The sequence below is a fragment of the Elephas maximus genome, chromosome 3 (assembly GCF_024166365.1).
Source record: "Elephas maximus indicus isolate mEleMax1 chromosome 3, mEleMax1 primary haplotype, whole genome shotgun sequence".
Classification (NCBI taxonomy): domain Eukaryota; kingdom Metazoa; phylum Chordata; class Mammalia; order Proboscidea; family Elephantidae; genus Elephas; species Elephas maximus.
Genome location: NC_064821.1, coordinates 15,353,048 through 15,374,148, shown reverse-complemented (window position 1 = coordinate 15,374,148; position 21,101 = coordinate 15,353,048). Strand labels below are relative to the sequence as shown.

The 21,101-nt window shown below is 40.0% G+C and overlaps 1 protein-coding gene and 1 pseudogene across 1 annotated transcript; both read right to left on the bottom strand.

The window, feature by feature from the left end:
- Positions 1-3,803: 3,803 nt before the first annotated feature.
- Positions 3,804-4,828, bottom strand: LOC126074085 (mesoderm-specific transcript homolog protein-like; annotated as a pseudogene).
- A 7,288-nt stretch (positions 4,829-12,116) lies between these two features.
- Positions 12,117-13,055, bottom strand: LOC126070905 (putative gustatory receptor clone PTE03). Its single transcript, XM_049875237.1, has one exon. It carries the CDS (start codon positions 13,053-13,055, stop codon positions 12,117-12,119), a length of 939 nt encoding a protein of 312 aa, XP_049731194.1.
- Positions 13,056-21,101: the final 8,046 nt, after the last annotated feature.

Genomic DNA, 21,101 nt, shown 5'->3' with positions numbered 1-21,101 from the left:
ATGTGAAAGCTGGACAATAAATAAGGAAGGCCAAAGAAGAATTGATGCCTTCGAATTGTGGTGTTGGTGAAGAATATTGAATATACCATGGACTGCCAAAAGCATGAACAAATCTGTCCTGGAAAAAGTACAACCAGAATGTTCCTTAGAGCAAGGATGGCAAGACTGCATCTTACATACTTTGGACATGTTATCAGGAGGGATCGGTCCCTGGAGAAGAACATCATGCTTGGTAAAGTAAAGGGTGAGTGAAACAGAGGAAGACCCTCAACAAGATGGCTTGACACAGTGGCTGCAACAATGGGCTCAAGCATAACAAGAATTGTAAGGATGGCGCAAGACCTGGCAGTGTTTCGTTGTGTGGTACATAGGGTCGCTATGAGTCAGAACTGAGTCGATGGCACTTAACAACAACAACAACAGCAACATGATGGGCTGAAAATGTTTTACATGTGTGTGGCAAAGACATGAAATTTTGGAGGCCAAAGGGTGGAATGTTATGGATTGAATTGTGTCCCCCAAAATATGTATCAATTTGGCTGAGCCAGGATTCTCAGTATTGTGTGGTTGTCTTCCATTTTGTGATCTGAAGTGATTATCCTATGTGTTGTAAATCCTAACCTCTATAATGTTAATGGGAGCCCTGATGGTGCAGTGGTTAAGTGCTCAGCTGCTAACCAAAAAGTTGGCAGCTAGAATCACCAGCAGCTCCATGGAAGCCCACTGGGGCAGTTCTACTCTGTCCTGTAGGGTCACTGTGAGTCGGGATCAACTTCACATGAACAAGGTTTTTTTTGGTTATGATGTTAATGAGACAAGATTAGAGGTAGTTATGTTAATGAGGCAGTACTCAGTCTACAGGATTAGGCTGTATCTTGACTCAATCTCTTTTGAGATATAAAAGAGAAGTGAGCAGAGAGGAGAGGGTCCTCATACCATCAAGAAAGTGGCGGTGGAAGATGAGTGGATCCTTTGGACCCAGGGTCCCTGCACTGAGAAGCTCCTAGGCCAGGAGAAGATTGATGACAAGGACATTTCCTCAGAGCCGACAGGGAGAGAAAACATTCCTTGGGAGCTGGTGCCCTAAATTGGGACTTCTAGCTTCCTAAAATGTGAGAGAATAAACTTGTGCTTGCTAAAGCCAACTGCTAGTGGTATTTCTGTTACAGCAGCACTAGATAACTAGGACAACTGGGCTCCTAACCAAAAGGTTGGCAGTTTGAACCTACTCAGAGGTGCCTTGGAAGAAGGGCCTGAAGATCCCCTTCTGAAAGCTCACAGCCATGAAAACTCTATGGAGCACAGTTCTACTCTGAAACACATGGGGTTGCCATAAGTCAGATTCAACTCCCTGGTAACTGGTTTTGTTAGTGCTGGGGCTGGCTGATTTTAATGTGGGACCCAAAAGGCAGGGAGTATTTGGAATGCAGCAGAGTTTATGACATAATAGTTATGGGTTGATTGGCACAACAAAGCAAGTGTCTTGAAGTGAATCTTAGTAAGTCAGCTATTAGTCTTGATAACAATATTTTGTTGGTTCACAGTCTTAGTTTCTAGGAGCAAATATTTCCTAGAAGTATCTAAGTTACTTTCACTTCTTCTCAGTATATTCTTTTCAGTTTTCACATGTATTCCTATTGGATGTTATAGAAACCCACACTCAAATCTACTGTCTCATAATTACACTTGTAGATAAGGAGTTTAAGTTCCTTTATTGGGTTTTCTCCTGTGCGTGCTTCTTTCAGGTCTGATTACAATGTGACAAGGACTGTGACTAGACAGGTAGAGGCCAGGGGTATAATGGAAAGACTTCTTGTTATTTTTAAAATGATATGAATGTCAAACTTTTCTCTAACAATCAGTGCCACTTGATGTTAAGTGACAAGTACACTGTCATTGTCCCCTCCTTTTCTTTGTCCAGTTCTTTGACAAGGGAAGGGAACTAGTCAGAACAACCTTGGAGGGCAGCTGCAAGAAGAGAGCAGGCCCCTTCTGCCTTGAGTCTCACAAAGAAAGATTAACCTGGATTTGAGTCTCAGTGGGAAGTCTGAATCCCTCTGCAGCTCATTATTAGCTTCAGATCACATCAACTTGAGTCTTTTCACTGCAGAATCTTTTAGAGGGATTCTCAACCTTGTCTGCCCACATGGGATCACTGGGGGAATTTTTAAAAAGTATTTGTACTGGGATCATAAATATACAAAAGCCACCCAAGGTTTTAATTCAATCGATCTGGTGTCAGGCTCTAGCATTGGGATTTTCCCAAGTACCCCCAGGTGGTTCTAAAAGCTGTACTATTAAATTAGGGAAGAAGAGAAATGCCTGCATTGGAATGTCTTTGAAAGACATAGAAAGTGGTGTCCTGGAGTGATTTCTTTTCTTTTCTTTTTTTTAAGGAATGTTGGATGCTGCACATTGACATTGGGAAGAGATCAATTGTTCACTTGTCTTAATGTAGTTATTTCCTCTTTTTTGGTCAAAATTCAGTTTTATTAATAGAAAATAAACACTTATTCTGCTTTCATTGTTATACCTGGAGCTTCTAATAAAAAAAAATTTTAAATAATCACTTAATGTTGTTTGACTAAGACAATAAAATTGTGGCTTAAAAAAAAGTATTCAGCACCATTTGCTCATAGGTATTTCCAAATTTGTTCTTAAAAAGTTCTGGAACTTTCCTGTCTGTAAAGCACATGAATTGCTGAGCTACATGAGAAAGCCTCTCTGGGACAACCAATGAGACATTAAACAATCATAATAAAAGGAGTCAATGTACACTCAGCATGGTAACTGGGACACACCATGATCCCTCCCCTTCACTGTAGCTCACAGAGGGGACAGCCTTCTAAGCACTGAGGTATGAATAGTCAGGGTTATTTGCAGTTAAAATTAGTCTTTCCAGGTAATAACAGTAAATCTCTGGCACAGATGCTGTTAGTCATTAATGTGATTTTAGGAAATTCTGAAAAGAGTTCGAATTTAGCTCAGATTTCTTTTAATTTATTTAGAAATTAAACATATTTAATGAAGTTCACTAACTCTATGGGGCAGTTCTACTCTGTCCTATACGGTGCTATGAGTCAGAATTGACTGAATGGCAACAGGTTTGGTTTTTGGTTGTATTCTACCAGAGTATTTGCTGGTTCAGTGTCCTTATAAAATATATGTACCCATGTAGATAAATCATAGTCTTAAAGCATACTTAGAATACTACATTATTGAAACCGAAATCTTTTTTTAACAAAATGTCTGTAATTAGAAGCAGCTGATGAAACTGAATTCAAAGTTATGACAAGGGAGAATCACTCTTACTGAAGTGGTATGGCTTAGAGAACTTAAAAGCGCATACCCTTAAAGCTGTTCAAGGAAAGGTAAGTCCCCTTCCTCATCCTTTACTCTCTGATTCCAGTTCTGGTTGGACCAGAAATCAGCATTTCTAAATATTTCAGAAAAGCCCACAGATGTGTTAAAAAGTCTTTCACGAAAAGGAATGCGTGCCTCTCCTACTGCATCAGGGAGTAGTGGTGCTCATCAGAATTTCCTAATAACACAAAAGACAAAGGCAAATTCGTACACTTGATCAGTTGTCAAAGGAAGGGGAAGTGAACTGTTAGGTCAACTCTTAGTTGGAGTTTCTGCTGATTTTTTACTATACTGTGTTCCCCGATGTGAGTAAAGTGGACTTTTGTGAGAGAGAGAATAGTGTTTAGTGACCAGGACCTCTTTTAGGAATTTCTTCCTAAGTGGAATACACAACAGATAGGGAGTAGAGAAGGTAATAAAGCGCAGCTACACTTTCCAGCTCAGAAGGAGTTGATGAAGCCCATATATGCATTCAAGAAGCCCATGGGATCCTGTAGCTGAGGGTAGTGGCTAATGTGGTCATCCAGAATTGACACTGTAAAAAAAAAAAAAAAAATTTTTTTTTTTTTTTACCTTCGCAGCATTTTCCTATACAGCTCTAAAAACTCCAGGTACAGATTTATGGGATCCAATGGCCCACAAATAAAATGAATGGGAATAGATACAGAGGCAAGGGCTCCTACCCAGTGTCTTCTAAACTTCTTCCTCTGATTAACATACCATAGAAGACTATCAATGACTAAGTCTCTTTCATTGTTGCTATCCCTGCCCACATGTCCCACGGCGCACTCTCAGAGGCCAAGTGTAGGGCCCAAAGACCGGGGTGAGACCTCAAGAGAATACAAAAAAGTTCATCCAATGTGTGAGGATGGTTGACAGCATGCCTCCATCTTTAAGAAGCTTCTGGAGAAGGAGAGGATGATGAGTCTTGGGAAAGATACCTCCATTTGACAGGCAGAGACTTTTTATGGTAAGCTGTCCCCACGGATTCTGCTTGTACCTATGGAGCAGCTCCTGAGCCACATGTCTCCATAGTCATGAGACAGGTGGTTGATCCTACAGTTCTGGAGAACAAGAAGCCTCTCGAGCATGCCTCCACATGCTGGCCTGTTCAAATATGGAGTAGTGGTGTGGTCTCCGTTTGTCACTGAAGCCAAAGCCTAAGAAATCTAGAGCAATTATTCATGAAACCTCAGGGTCAGACCTTCCCAAATCTTGTACCAATCGTAGCTGGATGTTGGAAAGCCATATAGGAGTACAACTATTTCTGGACTTCCAACCACACCCACGGAGTCTTGGAAAAGATGCGCAGTCCCTGGTAGGTGAAAAATTTGCCTAAGAACTTTCATGAGTGAAGAGCAGGGGAAAGCTGAGGGGGCGGGATGTGCAGGTAGGCCGCCAGCAGGAGCACGGCCAGCAACCCCACCTGGACCCACCACTCCTTCATCGTGCGCAGGTTATCTCGTTGCACCCTGGCCGCCCTTAGCTTGTGCAACCCGCTCAGCGCCCAAGCTGCAAGAATGCTGGCACAAGGCCGGCCAGCTACAGCTACCGCCAGCAGCGCGAGAGGGCCGCAAAGCGGGCCTGCTGCCCAGCGGCTCAGCCACCTAAACGGCAGTCCGCTGAGGCACTGCGTGAGGCGCGGCTGCTGCAGAGGAGGGGCCTGGCCGCTGCCGCAGCAGCTGTTAGTTCCCTTTTTAATGCATTGAGGGTTTCATCAGACTAAGAGACTCATCTGATTCAGTGTGAATGGGCGAACTTTGTCTTTTCTGTGTCCACTGAGGAATAATGCCACTTCATAGGAGGGCTTTCCCAGACAACAAACGAGGCAAACAGGAAGGCTGGTGCCTGTCCTTCCTCAAAAGAGAACTCAGGTTAAATCCCAATAAAGTCTGCAGTTTAGTTGATAGTATTGCTCCAATATATACTATGATTATGAAAGATTAAGAGCCTTGGTAGCCCACTGGTTTAGAGCTCAGCTGCTAACTAAAAGGTTGGCAGTTTGAATCCACCAGCCACTCCTGAAAAACCCTTTGGGGCAATTCTACTTTGTCCTAAAAGGTCACTCTGAGTCCAAATCAACTCAGAGGCAAAGAGTTTATTGTGAGAGATTGTGTCACCATTGGAGGACGCTGGGTAAAGGGTACCCAGACAATCTTGGTACTATTTTTGCAACTTCTATGTGTGAATAAATTATTTAAAAATAAAGAGTGAAAAAGGCAGTGGGGAAGCACGGTCTCATGGGGTAAATAATCAGATATCATTTTTGTTTAATAAGAAATTCCCAGGCTCAATGGCTTAGTGTTACCCTCCTATTCCATGAAGGGAAAACTGATTTCCTTTTTCTTGACTGAGGTCTTGACTTGCCTAAACTTATCTCATTCTGAGTACCTGTGCCTCTTTCTTTTCCTTGGAAGAGAAAGAGATTCCATTAGACACAATTATGAGTCAGATATAATGTGGGGGAGAGCTGTGTTTTCCCATGCAAATGGTTCATCTGCTCTGTGCTGGGGCAAGACCTATAATGTGACTACAATGTTCTGCATATGCAAGTGGTATTTGAAATGTGGGTGCAGGCACACTAGAGCAATAAACTCTGGGACATGACTGGTTTGTGGGTGATTGCTATCCATTTACAGAGGGACCTACTCTCCTTGGGAGCCTCCCTGCCAAAAAAACAAACAAACAAAAAAAAACCACAAAAAAACAATCTATTGTTTTAGTTACTAGTGCTGTTATAACAGAGGAAACCCTGGTGGCATAGTGGTTAAGTACTACGGCTGCTAACCAAGAGATTGGCAGTTCGAATCCGCCAGGTGCTCCTTGGAAACTCTATCGGGCAGTTCTACTCTGTCCTATAGGGTCACTATGAGGCGGAATCGACTCGACGGCAGTGGGTGGGTGCTAGAACACAAATACAGGTGGATGGCTTTAACAAAGAGAAATTTATTCTCTTATAGTCTCATAGGTTACAAGTCCAAATTCAGGGTGTTGCTTCCAGGGGAAGGCTTTCTTTCTCTGTCATTTCTGGAGGAAGGTCCTTGTCCTCAATCTTCCCCTGGCCGAGGAGCTTCTCAAGCACAGGGACCCTGCGTCCAAAGGATGTGCTTTGCTCCTGGTGCTGCTTTCTTGGTGGTATGAGCTCCTCACTCTCTGCTTGCTTCCATTTCCTTTTATCTGTTGAGAGATTAAAGGTGGTACAAGTCACACCCCAGGGAAACTCCCTTTACCTTGGATCAGGGAGGCGACCTGAGTAAGGTTGGTGCTACAATCCCACTCTAATTCTCTCAACATAAAATTACAATCACAAAATGGAGGCCAACCACACAATACTGGGAATTGTGGCCTAACCAAGTTGATAAACACATTTTTGGAGGAGCATAATTCAATCCATGACATTCCATCTTTTGCCCACCCCCAAAATCACATCCTTGCAACATGCAAAACATCCCATTATATCATAGCAAAAGTCTTAGAGTTAAGTCCAAAATCCCAAAATTCCTCTTCATCTGTGAAATCTAGAATACAAGTTACCTGCTTCCAATGGTACAATGGCAGAACAGGCATAAGGTAGACATTTCCGTTACAAATGGGAGAAACTGAAGGTAAAAAAGGCATAAGCAAGTCAACAGAACACATTACATTAGCTCTCCAGATTCTGCGTGGAGGCCCCTTGGCCCTGGGCTTCAGCTCCACCTTCCTGGCTCACTGGGACCGAAACTCTGCTCCCTCGGCTTTAGACACACCGTTCTCCTAGTCCATATGAGTGCTGACTCCACCCTTAGAAACACCAGAGGCCATGGCTCCATCCTTTGAAACCCCTGAGGTCATGGCCATACATTTTGAGACTGAGGCAGCTCAGTTTCTTGTGTTTTTTGTCTCTTCAGCTTCTGTTCCCTGGTTTCTTGGCCTCTTGGCGCCTCAGGCCTCACATCTGCATCTGCCCTGCTGGAGCAAGTGTTCCAAAGCTCAGTAGCTCCACCGTTAAGTTCCTGGAGGCTCCCCACTCTGCCAGGAAGCCTCCTGCACACAGGCACTCAGCTTTCTTGCTCCATGGGTCAGCAAGCCTAGCTCCACCAATAAGTGCCCAGAGGCACCCCAATACGCCACTGCAAGTTCTCTGCTGCTGCTGGTCCTGTGCCGTTGCTGCAACTCTATCTATTCACAGAGAGACTTATATCAAGGAAATGGCTCACACAGCTGTAGAGGCTGGAACATCCCAAGTCCTTGGGTCAGGATAGAGCTTTCTCCTGATTCACGTAGCCACAGGGCCTGGCGAACCTAAGATCAGTAGGTCAGGGGCCAGAGTTATTGTTGACAGGCTGCAAATAGCAACGAATTCCAAGATCAGCAGGCAAGGCTACAGGTAAGCTGCTAGCTCAAGTCCCAAGAACCAGAGGTCAGATGAACAGGAGCAGCTGAAGGATCCAGCAGGAGCAAAAATCTCATGAGCCTTGCCAGAATGTCCAATTATTCAATGCAGGCCACACACCCAAGGAAACTCCCTTCCAAGTGGTTGGCTACTCACAGCAGATCCCACCACGGAGGTGATCACAACATCTTACGACTGCCAAACCCCTGAAAATCTTGGCCCACAAATACCTAGGAGTGAAATTACTGGTCATGTGGTAATTCTATGTTTAATGATTTGAGGAACTTCCAGAATATTTTCCAAAATTGCTGCACCATTTCACTTTCCCATCCACAATGTACAAGAGTTCTGATTTCTCTACATCTTTGCCAACTGTTGCACATATTTTTTTTTAAATAGACTGTAAAAAAAAAAACCCGTTGCCATCGAGTTGATTCCGACTCATAGCGACCCTATAGGACAGAGTAGAACTGCCCCATACAGTTTCCAAGGAGCACCTGGTGGATTCAAACTGCCAACCTTTTGGTTAGCAGTTGTAGCTCTTAACCACTATGCTACTAGGGTTTCCGAATAGACTATATCTTAGTGGATTTGAAGTGGTATCACATCGAAGTTTTGGTTTGCATTTCCCTGATGACTAATGATGCTGAGCATCTTTTCCTGTGCATTTCTTCTTTGTAGAAGTGTCTATTCAAGTGCATTGTTCATTTTTTAATTAGTCATTTGTCTTTTTAGCTTGAATAAAAATATATGAACACATACGATTTGCAAATTTTTTCTCTAATTCTATGTGTTGTCTTTTCACTTCTTTGATGGTATCCTTTGAAGTAAAACATTTTAAGTCCAATTTATCTTTTTTTTTTTTCTTTTGGTGCATGTACTTTTGGTGTCATATCTAAGAATCCTTTGCCAAATCCTAGGTCAAGATTTACCCCTATGTTTTCTAAGCATTTTATAGTTTTAGTTCTTACATTTAGGACTTCGATCCACTTTGGGTTCTTTTTCTTTTTAATGTCATTTGAGGTAAGAATCCTACTTTATGCTTTTGCATGTGGCTACCCATTTGTCCTAGTACCATTTCTCAAAAAGGTTATTATATCCCCGTTGGATGATCTTGGCACATTTGTTGAAATGAACTGACCAGGTATATATGGATTTTTTTCTAGTCTCCCAATTTTCACCCATTGATCTATACGTCTATCTTTGTGCCAGTACCACACTGTCTTAATTACTGTTGCATTTGTGGTAAATTTTGTGTTCAAAATGTGAGTTTTCCTACTTTGTTCTTCTTTTTCAAGATTCTTTTGGCTGTTTTATGTCCCCTGTAATTCCGTATGAATTTAGAATCAGTTTGTCAATTTTGTATAAAGAAATAATCTGGTATTCTGATAGGGATTTGTTTAATCTGTAGATCACTTTGGAGAATATTGCCATCTTTATAATGTTACGTTTTCCAACTCAGGAGCATAGATTTTTTTCTAATTATTTAGATCATCTTAGATTCATTTCAACAATGTTTTCACTTTTCAATATATGTCTTCCACTTCTTTTATTAATTTATTTCTAAGTATTTTATTCTTTTTGACACTTTTATAAATTGAATTTTCCCCTTAATTTTGTTTCTGGGTTGTTCATTTCAAGGATATAGAAATACAACTGATTTTTACATAGTGATTGTGTATCCTGCAATCTTGCTGAGCATGTTTACTAGTCCAAATAGTTTTTTTGATGGATTCTTTAGAATTTTCTGTAGGTCATCTCTCATGTCATCTGCAAACATAGTTTTAGTTCTTCCTTTCCGGTTTGGGTAACTTGTATTTATTTTCTTTTATTATTATTATTTTTTCCATATTTGCACTAGCTCAAACAAATGGAATAGAAGTAGAAAGAGTGAACATCCTTTTTTGTTCCTGATCCTAGAGGAAAGCACCCAGTCCATTAAGTACAATGTTAGCTGTGAGTTTTTCATAGATGCCATTTATGAGGTTCAAGAAAGGGATACATATAGAGGCAGTAAAACTAATATGTTGAAACACATGAAAATGACAGTTATGTAGATCAAAAACAGTGAAATGCTGGCAATTTCGTAGAGTCCAAACCAATATAAGGAACAGCAAAGAAAATAATAAATGTGAAATTCAAGATACTGGTTACTTCTGGGACAGAGAGAGGGTGACTAGACTGGGAGGGCCTACAGGGGGATTCTAAGATGATTGTAAACGTCCATTTTCCAACTTAGGTGCTGAGTATACGTGTTTTTATTGTATGAATATTCTATAAGAACTTCAGATACATTACACACATTTTTACGTAAAAAATATATATTTCAAAAATCAAATTGAAAGAATATATTTCATACGCCATATTTTAAATACCTTCTAGCATTAAAAGTATGGTTTCAAAATGTAGAGCTCATCATTATTTCACCAAGATCTTGTTAACGATACTTTTCCTAGGGACCTATCCCCACAGTTCAGAGATAGTAGTCCTTGAATGAGGTCCAGGAACCTGCAGCTTTAACAAAGGCCCAAAATGCTGCAGGTAATTTAAGGACATCATTGGGTGAACCACTAACTAGCAGAGGCCTTGGATGCCAGTTTGGGAGCTGTCCCTAGAAGTGGTGCTGAACATAATGGAACTCAGTGATGAGCAGAGCAGGGGGCTCTCCGGGCATTCACTTAATTTTCCAGGAAGTCATCCATTCTCAACATGAATTATCTCCTTCGTGTAATAATGATCCCCAATAAAAGCAAACTTTCTCCTAGCTTCTCTATTGTATCACAATTGACTCCTCCGATACATGGCAGACCCCTTCTAAGACTGCAGTGATTCTATTCGTTTTATTCAAACACATTTAATGTGTGGATTTCACCTGAAAAAGAATCAGAAACAGAAAGGGTGACTCAAGGTAAAAAGGAAAAAGTCAAAGTCATTGCTAGCAAGTAATTAGTGAGAAGGAATCATAGCAAATCAACTGTGAGGAAAAGATAATTCACCTTAGCTTGAATGTCCAATAATTATGTATTACATTATATTGCTAGATTCACTTAAAATGCTGATACATACTTAAATTAAGGTAAGCAATGATAACTGCTAAAGCAAGTCTTATGAAATGTGTGAAAGCAAAAGGTTTTAATAGCAAAGAATATAGGGCAAGATAAGGAATACAATGATACTAGCCTAATTTCATTGAGTACTTCCTGAACCCAATGGGCTCCTCTCACACTACTGAGCCCAAATCTCTGAGAATAGGCTAAGGAATCTGTTATTTAACAAGATCTCCAGTTCTTATACTCATTAAGGTTGGAGGACAGCTTTTCTAGATGATTGGTCAAATGCACCCATAATAATCCCATTCTCCTCACAAAAGAAGAGTTTAATAAGGGGCTTGTACATCCTAATTCAGGTGTATAAGCTATGAAATGATGTATTCTTAATGACTCATTGGAAGCATCACCTCTTCATTAAAAAACAAAAAACACAAAATCATAGTCAGCTTTCTGAGATATGATGCCTGTAACTGATGAAGCCATCTGGTGACCTTGAGGGAAACCAGTCATAGTATGCAACCAATCAAACATCACAAAGCTAGAGGAGAGCAAATTTAGATTCCATGTTGAAATACTGTTATTCACTATGGTATACGATGGTTGTAGCAAAAGATTTGAAAGCAGAAAGACAGATACTTGTATATCAATGTTCGTTGCTTTACTATGCATTATAGCTATAAGGTGGAAACAGGCTAAATGTCCATCAACTGATGAATGGATACACAAAATATCATACATACTATGAAATACTACTCAGCCATAAAGAGAAATAAAGTCCTAATACATACTACAACATAGAAGCCTTGAAAACATTATGCTGAGTGAAATGTCAGCCCCACTTATATGAAATACCTAGAATAAGCAAGTGTATATAGTGAAAAGTTTATTAGTGGTTACCAGGGCCATTAAGGATGAAAAAAGAAAGGGAGACTCATTGCTTAGGGGACACTGAATTAAGGGTGTTGAAAAAACTGTGAAAATGGATAGTGGTGATGGTTGAATAACATGAAGAATGTGATAAATGTCACTGAAAGGTACAATAAAAAAATGTATAAATGGCAAATGTTTTGATAAATATATATCTACCAAAAATAAAAACAATAAATCAACATTTTAACGTACTGAATTATCAAAGTAAAAACTGTGAGGACAGAAGTGTGCAAGTAAATATGCACACACATAAGTAAAAACTATTTTAAATTAATAATAAACAAAAAAATTATCACAATGTAAAAAAAACTTGTTACTGGAAGATTCTAACATTCTGATTCACCAAGTATTCTTTCACTTTGACTCATTTTAGAAGCACAAGCCTAAGGCAGATGACACAACTAAGAAAAAGAAGATATTCTCCAGAAGAGTTTCTGCAAGGCCCCCTTCATGTCTCTGTTCCTCAGGCTGTAGATAAAGGGGTTCATCATTGGAGGGACCACAGCGTACATCACTGAGGCTACTGCTAAGTTCTTGGAAGAATGAGTAACTGCAGAACTAATGTAGACTCCAAAAACTGTCCCATAGCATAAGAAAACCACTGACAGGTGAGACCCACAGGTGGAGAAAGCTTTATACATTCCCCCAGCTGATGGCATGCTCAGAATGGAAGAGACAATTTTAATGTAAGAGAAAATAATCCCAAGGAGAGGAACACTACCCAATACGCTAGTTATTAAATATACCAGGATGTCATTGATGAGGGTATTGGAGCAGGCAAGTTTGATGACCTGATCAAGTTCGCAGAAGAAGTGAGGGATTTCCAGGTCTGCACAGAAGGACAGATGCAGCACCATCAGACTGTGAAGCAGGGCATCCACCAAACTAATAAACAAGGAGAGGAGAATCAGCAGGCCACAGAGGTGAGAGTTCATGATGACTGTGTACCTCAGTGGATGGCAGATGGCCACATAGCGGTCATAGGCCATTGCTGCAAGGAGAAAATGTTCTACACCTGCAAACATCAGAACAAAGCAAACCTGGGTGAGGCAGCCTGTGTAACTGATGGACTTGCTTTGAGTCTGGATGTTCACCAGCATCTTGGGGACCGTGGTGGTGCTGAAACAGATGTCAGTGAAGGACAAGTTGGAGAGGAAGAAGTACATGGGGGTGTGGAGGTGGGAGTCTGAGCTGATGGCCAGGATAATGAGTAGGTTCCCCAACACAGTGACTAGGTACATGGTCAGGAATAGTCCGAAGAGGAAGGGCTGCAGTTCTGAATCCTCTGAGAGCCCCAGGAGGAAGAATGCTGCTACACCAGTTTGGTTTTCTGATGCCATGCTGTTGATGAGTCTGATGATAGAAATGATAGAACATATAACAGATTTGCAAGAATTGTGTATTTCAGAGAAATTCTAGCATCTATATTGTGAAACTAAGTGAATACTACAGATTTTTCCTCTCTCTGTCCCTCTCTTCCCTTTTCTTTTCCTTTTCCCTTTCCCTCTTTGTCTTTCTCTCCCTTCACCTGTCTCTGTCCCATCCTCTCTCCCTTCCTCCCTCCTGTTTTCTCTCTATTCTTCTCTCTCTTCCATCACCACATCTTCCAAAAATCTTTCACCTGAATAAAGACACAAGTGCTCTCCCTGGTTTTAAAGATCCTTTACTCTCTGAGCAAATAGGTAGTAGCTTTGTGTTTATTGTATATCTACTATTTTTTCACATTGTGCCAACTAACAGGAATAAAGTAGAAAAGAATACATGGCTTTTTCCTTGGGAATTTTCCTAAGCCTTCAAACTAGCATAAACACAAACTCTACACCTATGTTTTTAGAGCAGTGGTTCTCAAACTCCTCTTTTCATCAGAATCAGCTGAAGAACTTGTTAAGCCCCACCCTCAGAGTATTGAATTCAGAATTTGGGGTCTAAGGCTCTAAAATTTTTCTTTTTAACCATTTCTCAAATGCTACTGTTGCTGGTCTGGGGATCACACTTTGAGGTTCACTGTTCTAGAGCATCAACCATTGTGGCCCATGTATAATAAATTTATATTCAGGGAAGAACAGATTTGATGTACCTCAAGAGGAGATGGGGACCTGGCTCACCATGCTCTGCTGAGGGAGCTGGCCAGGATTTCATTCTCATGACTCAACTAAGCTTTTTCATTTTCAGTTGTTCCTCAAAATCTGTCCTTTATATTCTTATTTCCATTTAAATGTTCCATCATTTAGGTTCTTATTCCTTGTCATGGATTCAGTTGTGTCTCCCCAAAATATGTATCAATTTGGCTATGCCATGATTCCCAGTATTATGTGAATGTCCACCATTTTGTTATCTGATGTGATTTTCCCATGTATTGCAAATATCCTATCATTATGATGTTAATGAGATGGATCAGCAGCAGTTATGTTGATGAGATCTACAAGATTAGATTGTCTTAAGCCAGTCTCTTTTGAGATATAAAAGAGAGAAATGAAGAGAGAGATGTGGGGACCTCATACTACCAAGAAGCAAGAGCCAGGAGAATAGCACATCCTTTGTATCTGGGGTTTCTGCACTGAGAAGCTCCTAGTCCAGAATAAGATTGATGACAAGGGCCTCCCTCCAGAGCCAACAGTAAGAGAAAACCTTACGCTGGAGCTGACACCCCGAATTTGGACTTCTAGCCTACTAGACTGTGAGAGAATAAACTTCTGTCTGCTGAAGCCATCCACGTGTGCTATTTCTGTTATAACAGCACTAGATGACTAGGACGTCCCTTGTTATTATTGTTTTAATTAATAGTATTATCAGAAAGCATAGTAATAAACATCATAATTATTATAAACCGCTCTCATTACCAACACTAACACTTACTGATCTCTGATTATTGGCAGGCATAGTTTTCAGGATTTACTATACTACCTGTTTTTATTGTCACAATGGACATATGAATAAGGTGCTCCTATTATCTCACATTTTATCCATGACCTCGTGTAAAGGTAAAAGAAAAGTGAAGTTGCAGATACAAAGTACATGGTACTCTGCAAAGAGGTAAAAACAGGATTTGAATTCCGGCTGCCAGAACTTGTAGCTGACCTTATATGACCACTGTTTTGGGGTGATATAATCTCTGAGTAGGGCAGGACAAGGCATCCTGAAGGGTCAGCAAATTCTATTACTTGCCTCTTGAAACCTTTCACCTGAATTAAAACCAAGTGCTTTCCCTGGTATTTGAGGTCACTTGCTCTCTGACCACATAGGTAGTATCCAACAGGTGACAGAATCAAAACAGGACACAAACTCAGGATGTGATGTCAACCTACAATGTACTAGCTGAAACCTTAAGCTTAACAGCTATTATGAAATGAGATTTCCTTTTCTTCCAGTTATTTGAAGATTGAAATATTATTCTCATAAGCTGATATATACCCATTGCAGGTGAGTTGATTTCCACTCATTGTGACCCTATATGACAGAACTGCCACATAGAATTTCCAAGGCTGAAAACTTAATAGAAGCTGACTGCCATGTCTTTCTCCTGTGGGGAAGCTGGTGTGTTCAAACTGCCAACTTTTGGTTAGGAGCTGAGTGCTTAATCACTGCGCTAACAGGGCACCCAGGTGATATGCAGCATATCTTTTTTTGCCCAAAGCTCAAGAATGGGAGGAAGGAGGAAATGCATGAGCCTTGAAAAAACTGGAGAAAAAAAGCAACAATTTTTTTAGTGTGTTCAAAGCAGAATCTTGACATCTCTACTTTTTAACAATTTTAAAAGATCTTTTGCAGCAGATTTCTCCAAAGAAATACATCATTTGATTTCTTGACTGCTGCTTCCGTGGATGTTGATTGTGGTTCCAAGTAAAATGAAATCCTTGACAACTTCAATCTTTTCTCCACTTATCATGATGTTGCTTTTCGACCCAATGTGAAAATTTTTGTTTTCTTTATGTTGAGGTGTAATCCATACTGAGTGCTGTAGTCTTTGGTCTTCATCTGCAGGTGTTTCAGCCCTCTTCACTTCCAGCAAGCAAGGTTGTGTCATCTGTACATTGCTGATTATTAATTCGTCTTCCTCCAAACCTGATGCTGCGTTCGTCTTCATAAAGTCACCTTCTCAGATTAAATGGTCAGCATACAGATTGAACAGATATGGTGAAAGGATACGATTCTGACATACACCTTTTCAGATTTTAAACCATCAAGTATTCCCTCATTGTATCCGAACAAAAGTCTCTTGGTCTATGTACAGTTCCACAAAAGCACAATTAAGTGTTCTGGAATTCCCATTCTTCCCAGTGTTATCCGTGATTTCTTATGATCCACATGTTTATTTGAATGTGTTTGCATTGTCAATAATAATAATAAAAGATGGTAAACATCTTTCTCGTTTTCTTTGCTTTCAGTCAAGATCTATGCGGCATCGACAACGATATCCCTGGTTCCACATTCTCTTCTGTATCCAGCTTGAATTTCTGGCAATTCCTTGTCGATGTACTCCTGTAATGGTTTTTTTTTTTTTAATTATCTTCAGCAAAATTTTACTTGTGTGTGATGTTAATCATATTATTTGATAATTTCCACATTGTTATGTCACCTTTCTTTGGAATGGGCACAAATATGGATATCTTCCACTTGATTGGTCAGGTAGCTGTCTTCCAAATTTCTTGGCAAAGATGAGTACTTCCAGCATTGGATACATTTGTTGAAACATCTCAGTTGGTATTCCCTCAATTCCTAGAGCCTTGTTTTTCACCAATGCCTCAGTGTACCTTGGACTTCTTCCTTTAATACCATCAGTTCTTGATTATATGCTACCTCTTGAAATAGTTCAACATCAACCAATTCTTTTTGTACAGTGACTCTGTGTATATCTTCCATCTTCTTCTTATGGTTCCTGCATTGTTCAATATTATGCCCATAGAATTCTTCGATATTGCAACTTGAGGACTGAATTTTTTCTTTAGTTCTTTCAGCCTGAAAAATGTCAATCCTGTTCTTCCCTTTTGGTTTTCTAACTCCAGGTCTGTGCACATTTCATTATAATATTATACTTTGTTGTCTCAAGCTTCCCTTTGGAATGTTTTGTCCAGCTCTTTTACTTTATTGTTTCTTCCATTTGATTAGCTACTCTAAGTTCAAGAGCAAGTTTAAGAGTCAAGAGCAAGTTTTGGTCTTTTCTTTCATTCCTGTCTTTTTTAATGACCTTTTGCTCTCTTCAATTATGATGCCCTTCCACAACTCATCTGGTCTTCAGTTATTAGTGTTTGAAATCTTAAAAAGGAAAGGTGCCACTTGGAGGACTAAGGTGTGCCTGACTCAAGCCATGTTATTTTCAATGGCCTCATGTGCATGAGAAAGCTGGACAATGAAAACAGAAGGCCAAAGAAGAATTGGTGTGTTTAAATTATAGTCTTAGGAAATAGTATTGAATATACCATGGACTGCCAGAAGAAGAACAAATCTATCTTGAAAGACATACAGCCAGAATGCTCCTTAGAAGCAAGGATGGGAAGACTTTGTCTCAAGTACTTTGGACATGTTATCAGGAGGGACCAGTCCCTGCAGAAGTATATAATGCTTGGTAAAGTAGAAGATCAGCTAAAAAGTGGAAGACACTCAGTGAGATGGATTGACACGGTGACTGCAACAATGGGCTCAAACAATAGCAACAATCTTGAGAAATGTGTGGGAGTGGACAGTGTTTTGTTCTGTGTAGTACACAGGATTGCTGAGCCAGAACTGAGCCCATGGCACCTAATAACAACAGCAAGCAGAATCCTAAAATGAGAAAGATACAATCTAACAACACAAACATCTAGGCTGCTTGACAGGAGGGTCCCAACAGTAGTAGAAAATTGAGGAACATTGTCAAGTCAGCCTTAAAGGAGAAAAAAACACAGAGCAAAGTACACCTGGACACTTCAAATACTTGTATAATTGTGGTACTTAAAAATGTAATCAATACAAATTGCTTAGCAGGAAGCCTGGAACCTGGTGAGTGTGAAGTATTAAGATTATCATGATAATTGAATAAGATAATGTAACTTTATTGTTTTAGAAATTTCTTACCTTGTCACACACAACAATGTATGAAATAAACACATATATACTCTTTTCTGTTTAACTGCCGCTCACATTTTTACACATAAATCAGTGGAAAAGGGAACCATTCAATTTCAAAAGTAATGTCACAATTAATATCTATTAATAGGTTATTACTCCTAAATTTATTTTCTCATTTCTTTACTCCCTTCCCATATAGCCCACAGTGATCTCTTCCTCCCTTCCTCTCTCCCTTTTTATGGCAGACGGTGGAAAAAATCCCATGCTGCTCAGTAGCTTCATTGATTCCCTATTCCTTTTATGTTTTGACTCAGCATCTCCATTGTAAAATTAGTAGATGTTAGAAAAAGAAATATTGAAAATCAATCATGGAATTTTGGATCTTCTTTCCTTCTGTAGCTGGTTGGGTCCTATCAAAGCCTGAGTCAGGAAATATTGGCCACTGCCTTGTGTGGGAATCTCAAGGTTGTGTACTGAGATCAACTCTAGGACACTTCCATTTCCTATGTTAAGATGAGACTCTCAAGAATATCTGGATCCCTAAAACCAGGTAAGAGTTAACTGACTATGTCCTTGATGCATTTGCCAATTATTCTTATGAACCAACGCTTTAGAAAAATTCTGTGAAGGAAAACTACAAAACACTACTGCAAGAAACCAAAGGAGACCTACATAAATGGAAAGATATATCATGCTCATGGATAGGTACACTCAACATTCTGAAAAGGACAATTCTACCCAAAGTTATTTACAAATACAATACAATACCAATCCAAATACCAACAACATTCTTTAAAGAGATGGAAAAAACTTATCATTAACTTCATATGGAAAGGGAAGAAACCCCATAAAGCGCAACCAGCTAGGTACTGGTTGTCAAAACAGCCTGGTACTGGTACTGGTACAATGACAGATGCACTGACCAATGGAACAGAATTGAGTACCCAGATGTAAATTCATCCACCTATGGTCACCTGATCTTTGACAAGGGCCTAAAGCCCATCAAATGGGGAAAAGACAGTCTTTTTAACCAATGGTGCAGGCAAAATTGGTGGATGTCCATCTGCAAAAAAGTGAAACAGGACTCACACCTCACACCATATATAAAAACTAACTCAAAATGGATCAAAGACCTAAATAAAGAGCCTAAAACTATGAAGTTCATAAAAAAAAAAAAGATCAACACTAGAGGCCCTAATACATGGCCTTAACAAGATACAAACCACAACCAACAACACACAAACTCCAGAAGATAAGCTAGATAACTGGGATCTTCTAAAAATTAAATACTTATGCTCATCAAAATAATCCTCCAAAAGTGTAAAAAGAGAGTCTACAAACTGGGGGGAAAAATGTGGCTATTACAAATCAGACAAAATTTTAATCTCTAAAATTTACAAGAAAATCCAACACCTCTAAAACAAAAAGACAAAATTGTCCATTAAAAAATGGGCAAAGGAAATGAACAGACACTTCACCAAAGAAGACATTCAAGCGGCCAACAGGCACATGAGGAAATGCTCGTGATCACTAGCCATTAGAGAAATGCAAATCAAAACCACAATGAAATACCATCTCACCCTGGCATTACTGGCATGAATTAAAAAAAAAAAACAAACTGGAAATAACAAAAGTTGGAGAGGTGGTGGGGAGATCGGAACTCTTATGTAGTACTGGTGGGAATGCAAAGTGATGCAACCATTTTGAAAAACAGTATGGCTCTTCCTTAGAAAGCTAGAAATAGAAATACCATATGATCCAGCAATCCTACTCCCAGGAATATATTCTAGAGAAATAAGAGTTGTCACATGAGTAGACATATGCACACCCATGTTCATTGCAGCATTGTTCATAACAGCAAAAAGATGGAAACAACCTAGATGCCCATCAATAGATGAACGGATAATCAAACTGTGGTACATACACACAATGGAATATTACACAACAGTAAAGAACAATGATGAATCTATGAAGCATCTCATAAAATGGATGAATCTAAAGGACATTATGCTGAGTGAAATAAGTCAATCACAAAAGGACAAATACTGTGTGCGACCACTAGTATAAAAACTCATGAAAAGGTTTACACACACACAAAAAACAATCTTTGATGGTTATGAGGGAGGGGAGGAATGGGGATGGAAAAACACTAAATAGGCAATAGATGAGCAGCAACTTTGGTGAAGGCTAAGTCAGTACAAAATACTGGGGAAGCCAGCACAGCTTGTACAAGGCAAGATCATCAAGCTCCATAGACACATCCAAACTCCCTGAGGTGTCGAATTGCTGGGCTGAAGGCTGTGGGGACCATGGTCTTGGGGAACATGTAGCTCAGTTGGCATAACATAGTTTATAAAGAAAATCTTCTACATCCTACTTTGGTGAGTAGTGTCTGGAGTCTTAAAAGCCTGTGAGCAGTCATCTAGGATACTCCACTGGCCTCACCCCTTCGGGAGCAAGAAAGAATGAAGAAAACTAAAGATACAAGGGAAAGATTAGTCCAAAGGACTAATGGACCACATCTACCATGGCCTCCACCAGACTGAGGCCCGTAAAACTAGATGGTGCCCGGCTACCACCACTGACTGTTATGAAAAGGATCACAATAGACAGTCCCAGACAAAGCTGGAGGAAAATGTAGAACAAAATTCTAACTCAAAAAGAAAGACCAGACTTGCTGGCCTGACAGAGAATGGAGAAACCCTGAGAGTATGGCTCCCCGACACACTTTCAGCTCAGTAATAAAGTCATTCCTGAGGTTCTCCCTTCAGCCAAAGATTAGACAGTCCCTAAAACAAAATGAGACTAAAGGGGCACAGTAGCCCAGGGGCAAGGACTAGAAGGCAGGAGGGAACAGGAAAGCTGGTAATAGGAAATCCAATTTTGAGAAGGGAGAGTGTTGACATGTCGTGGGGTTGTTAATGTCATAAAACAATATGTGTACTAACTGTTTAATGAGAAACTACTTTGTTCTGTAAACCCTCATCTAAAGTACAACAACAAAAAAAAGTGACAAGTCAGACCTATCAGCTGACTGACAGAGTGAGGGAGACACAATCAGAGTTCAGGGCTACCAAGGCAGTCAGGACTTAAGAGCCCAAAATCCTAGAAAAAAGGGAACACAGAGAATTGAGCCTCCGTTACGTGCTGCTGTTTTCTTTCAGGAATGTGTTTTATTTCCTAGCTGCACAGAGTTAAGACACCCAAGTTGAAAAGGACACACAAAGGCTAAAAATAAACCCTGAGCTTTCTCAGCCTTCACAGGCAGGGACTCTAGTAAACACTCCAAGCTTTCATTAATCAATGAGGATGAAGTTCAATAGTCATTATCTTTTTGAAAG

What these genes read in the sequence shown, in the direction of transcription:
- LOC126070905 (XM_049875237.1), bottom strand. Translation starts at nt 13,055, where the DNA reads ATGGCATCAGAAAACCAAACTGGTGTAGCAGCATTCTTCCTCCTGGGG.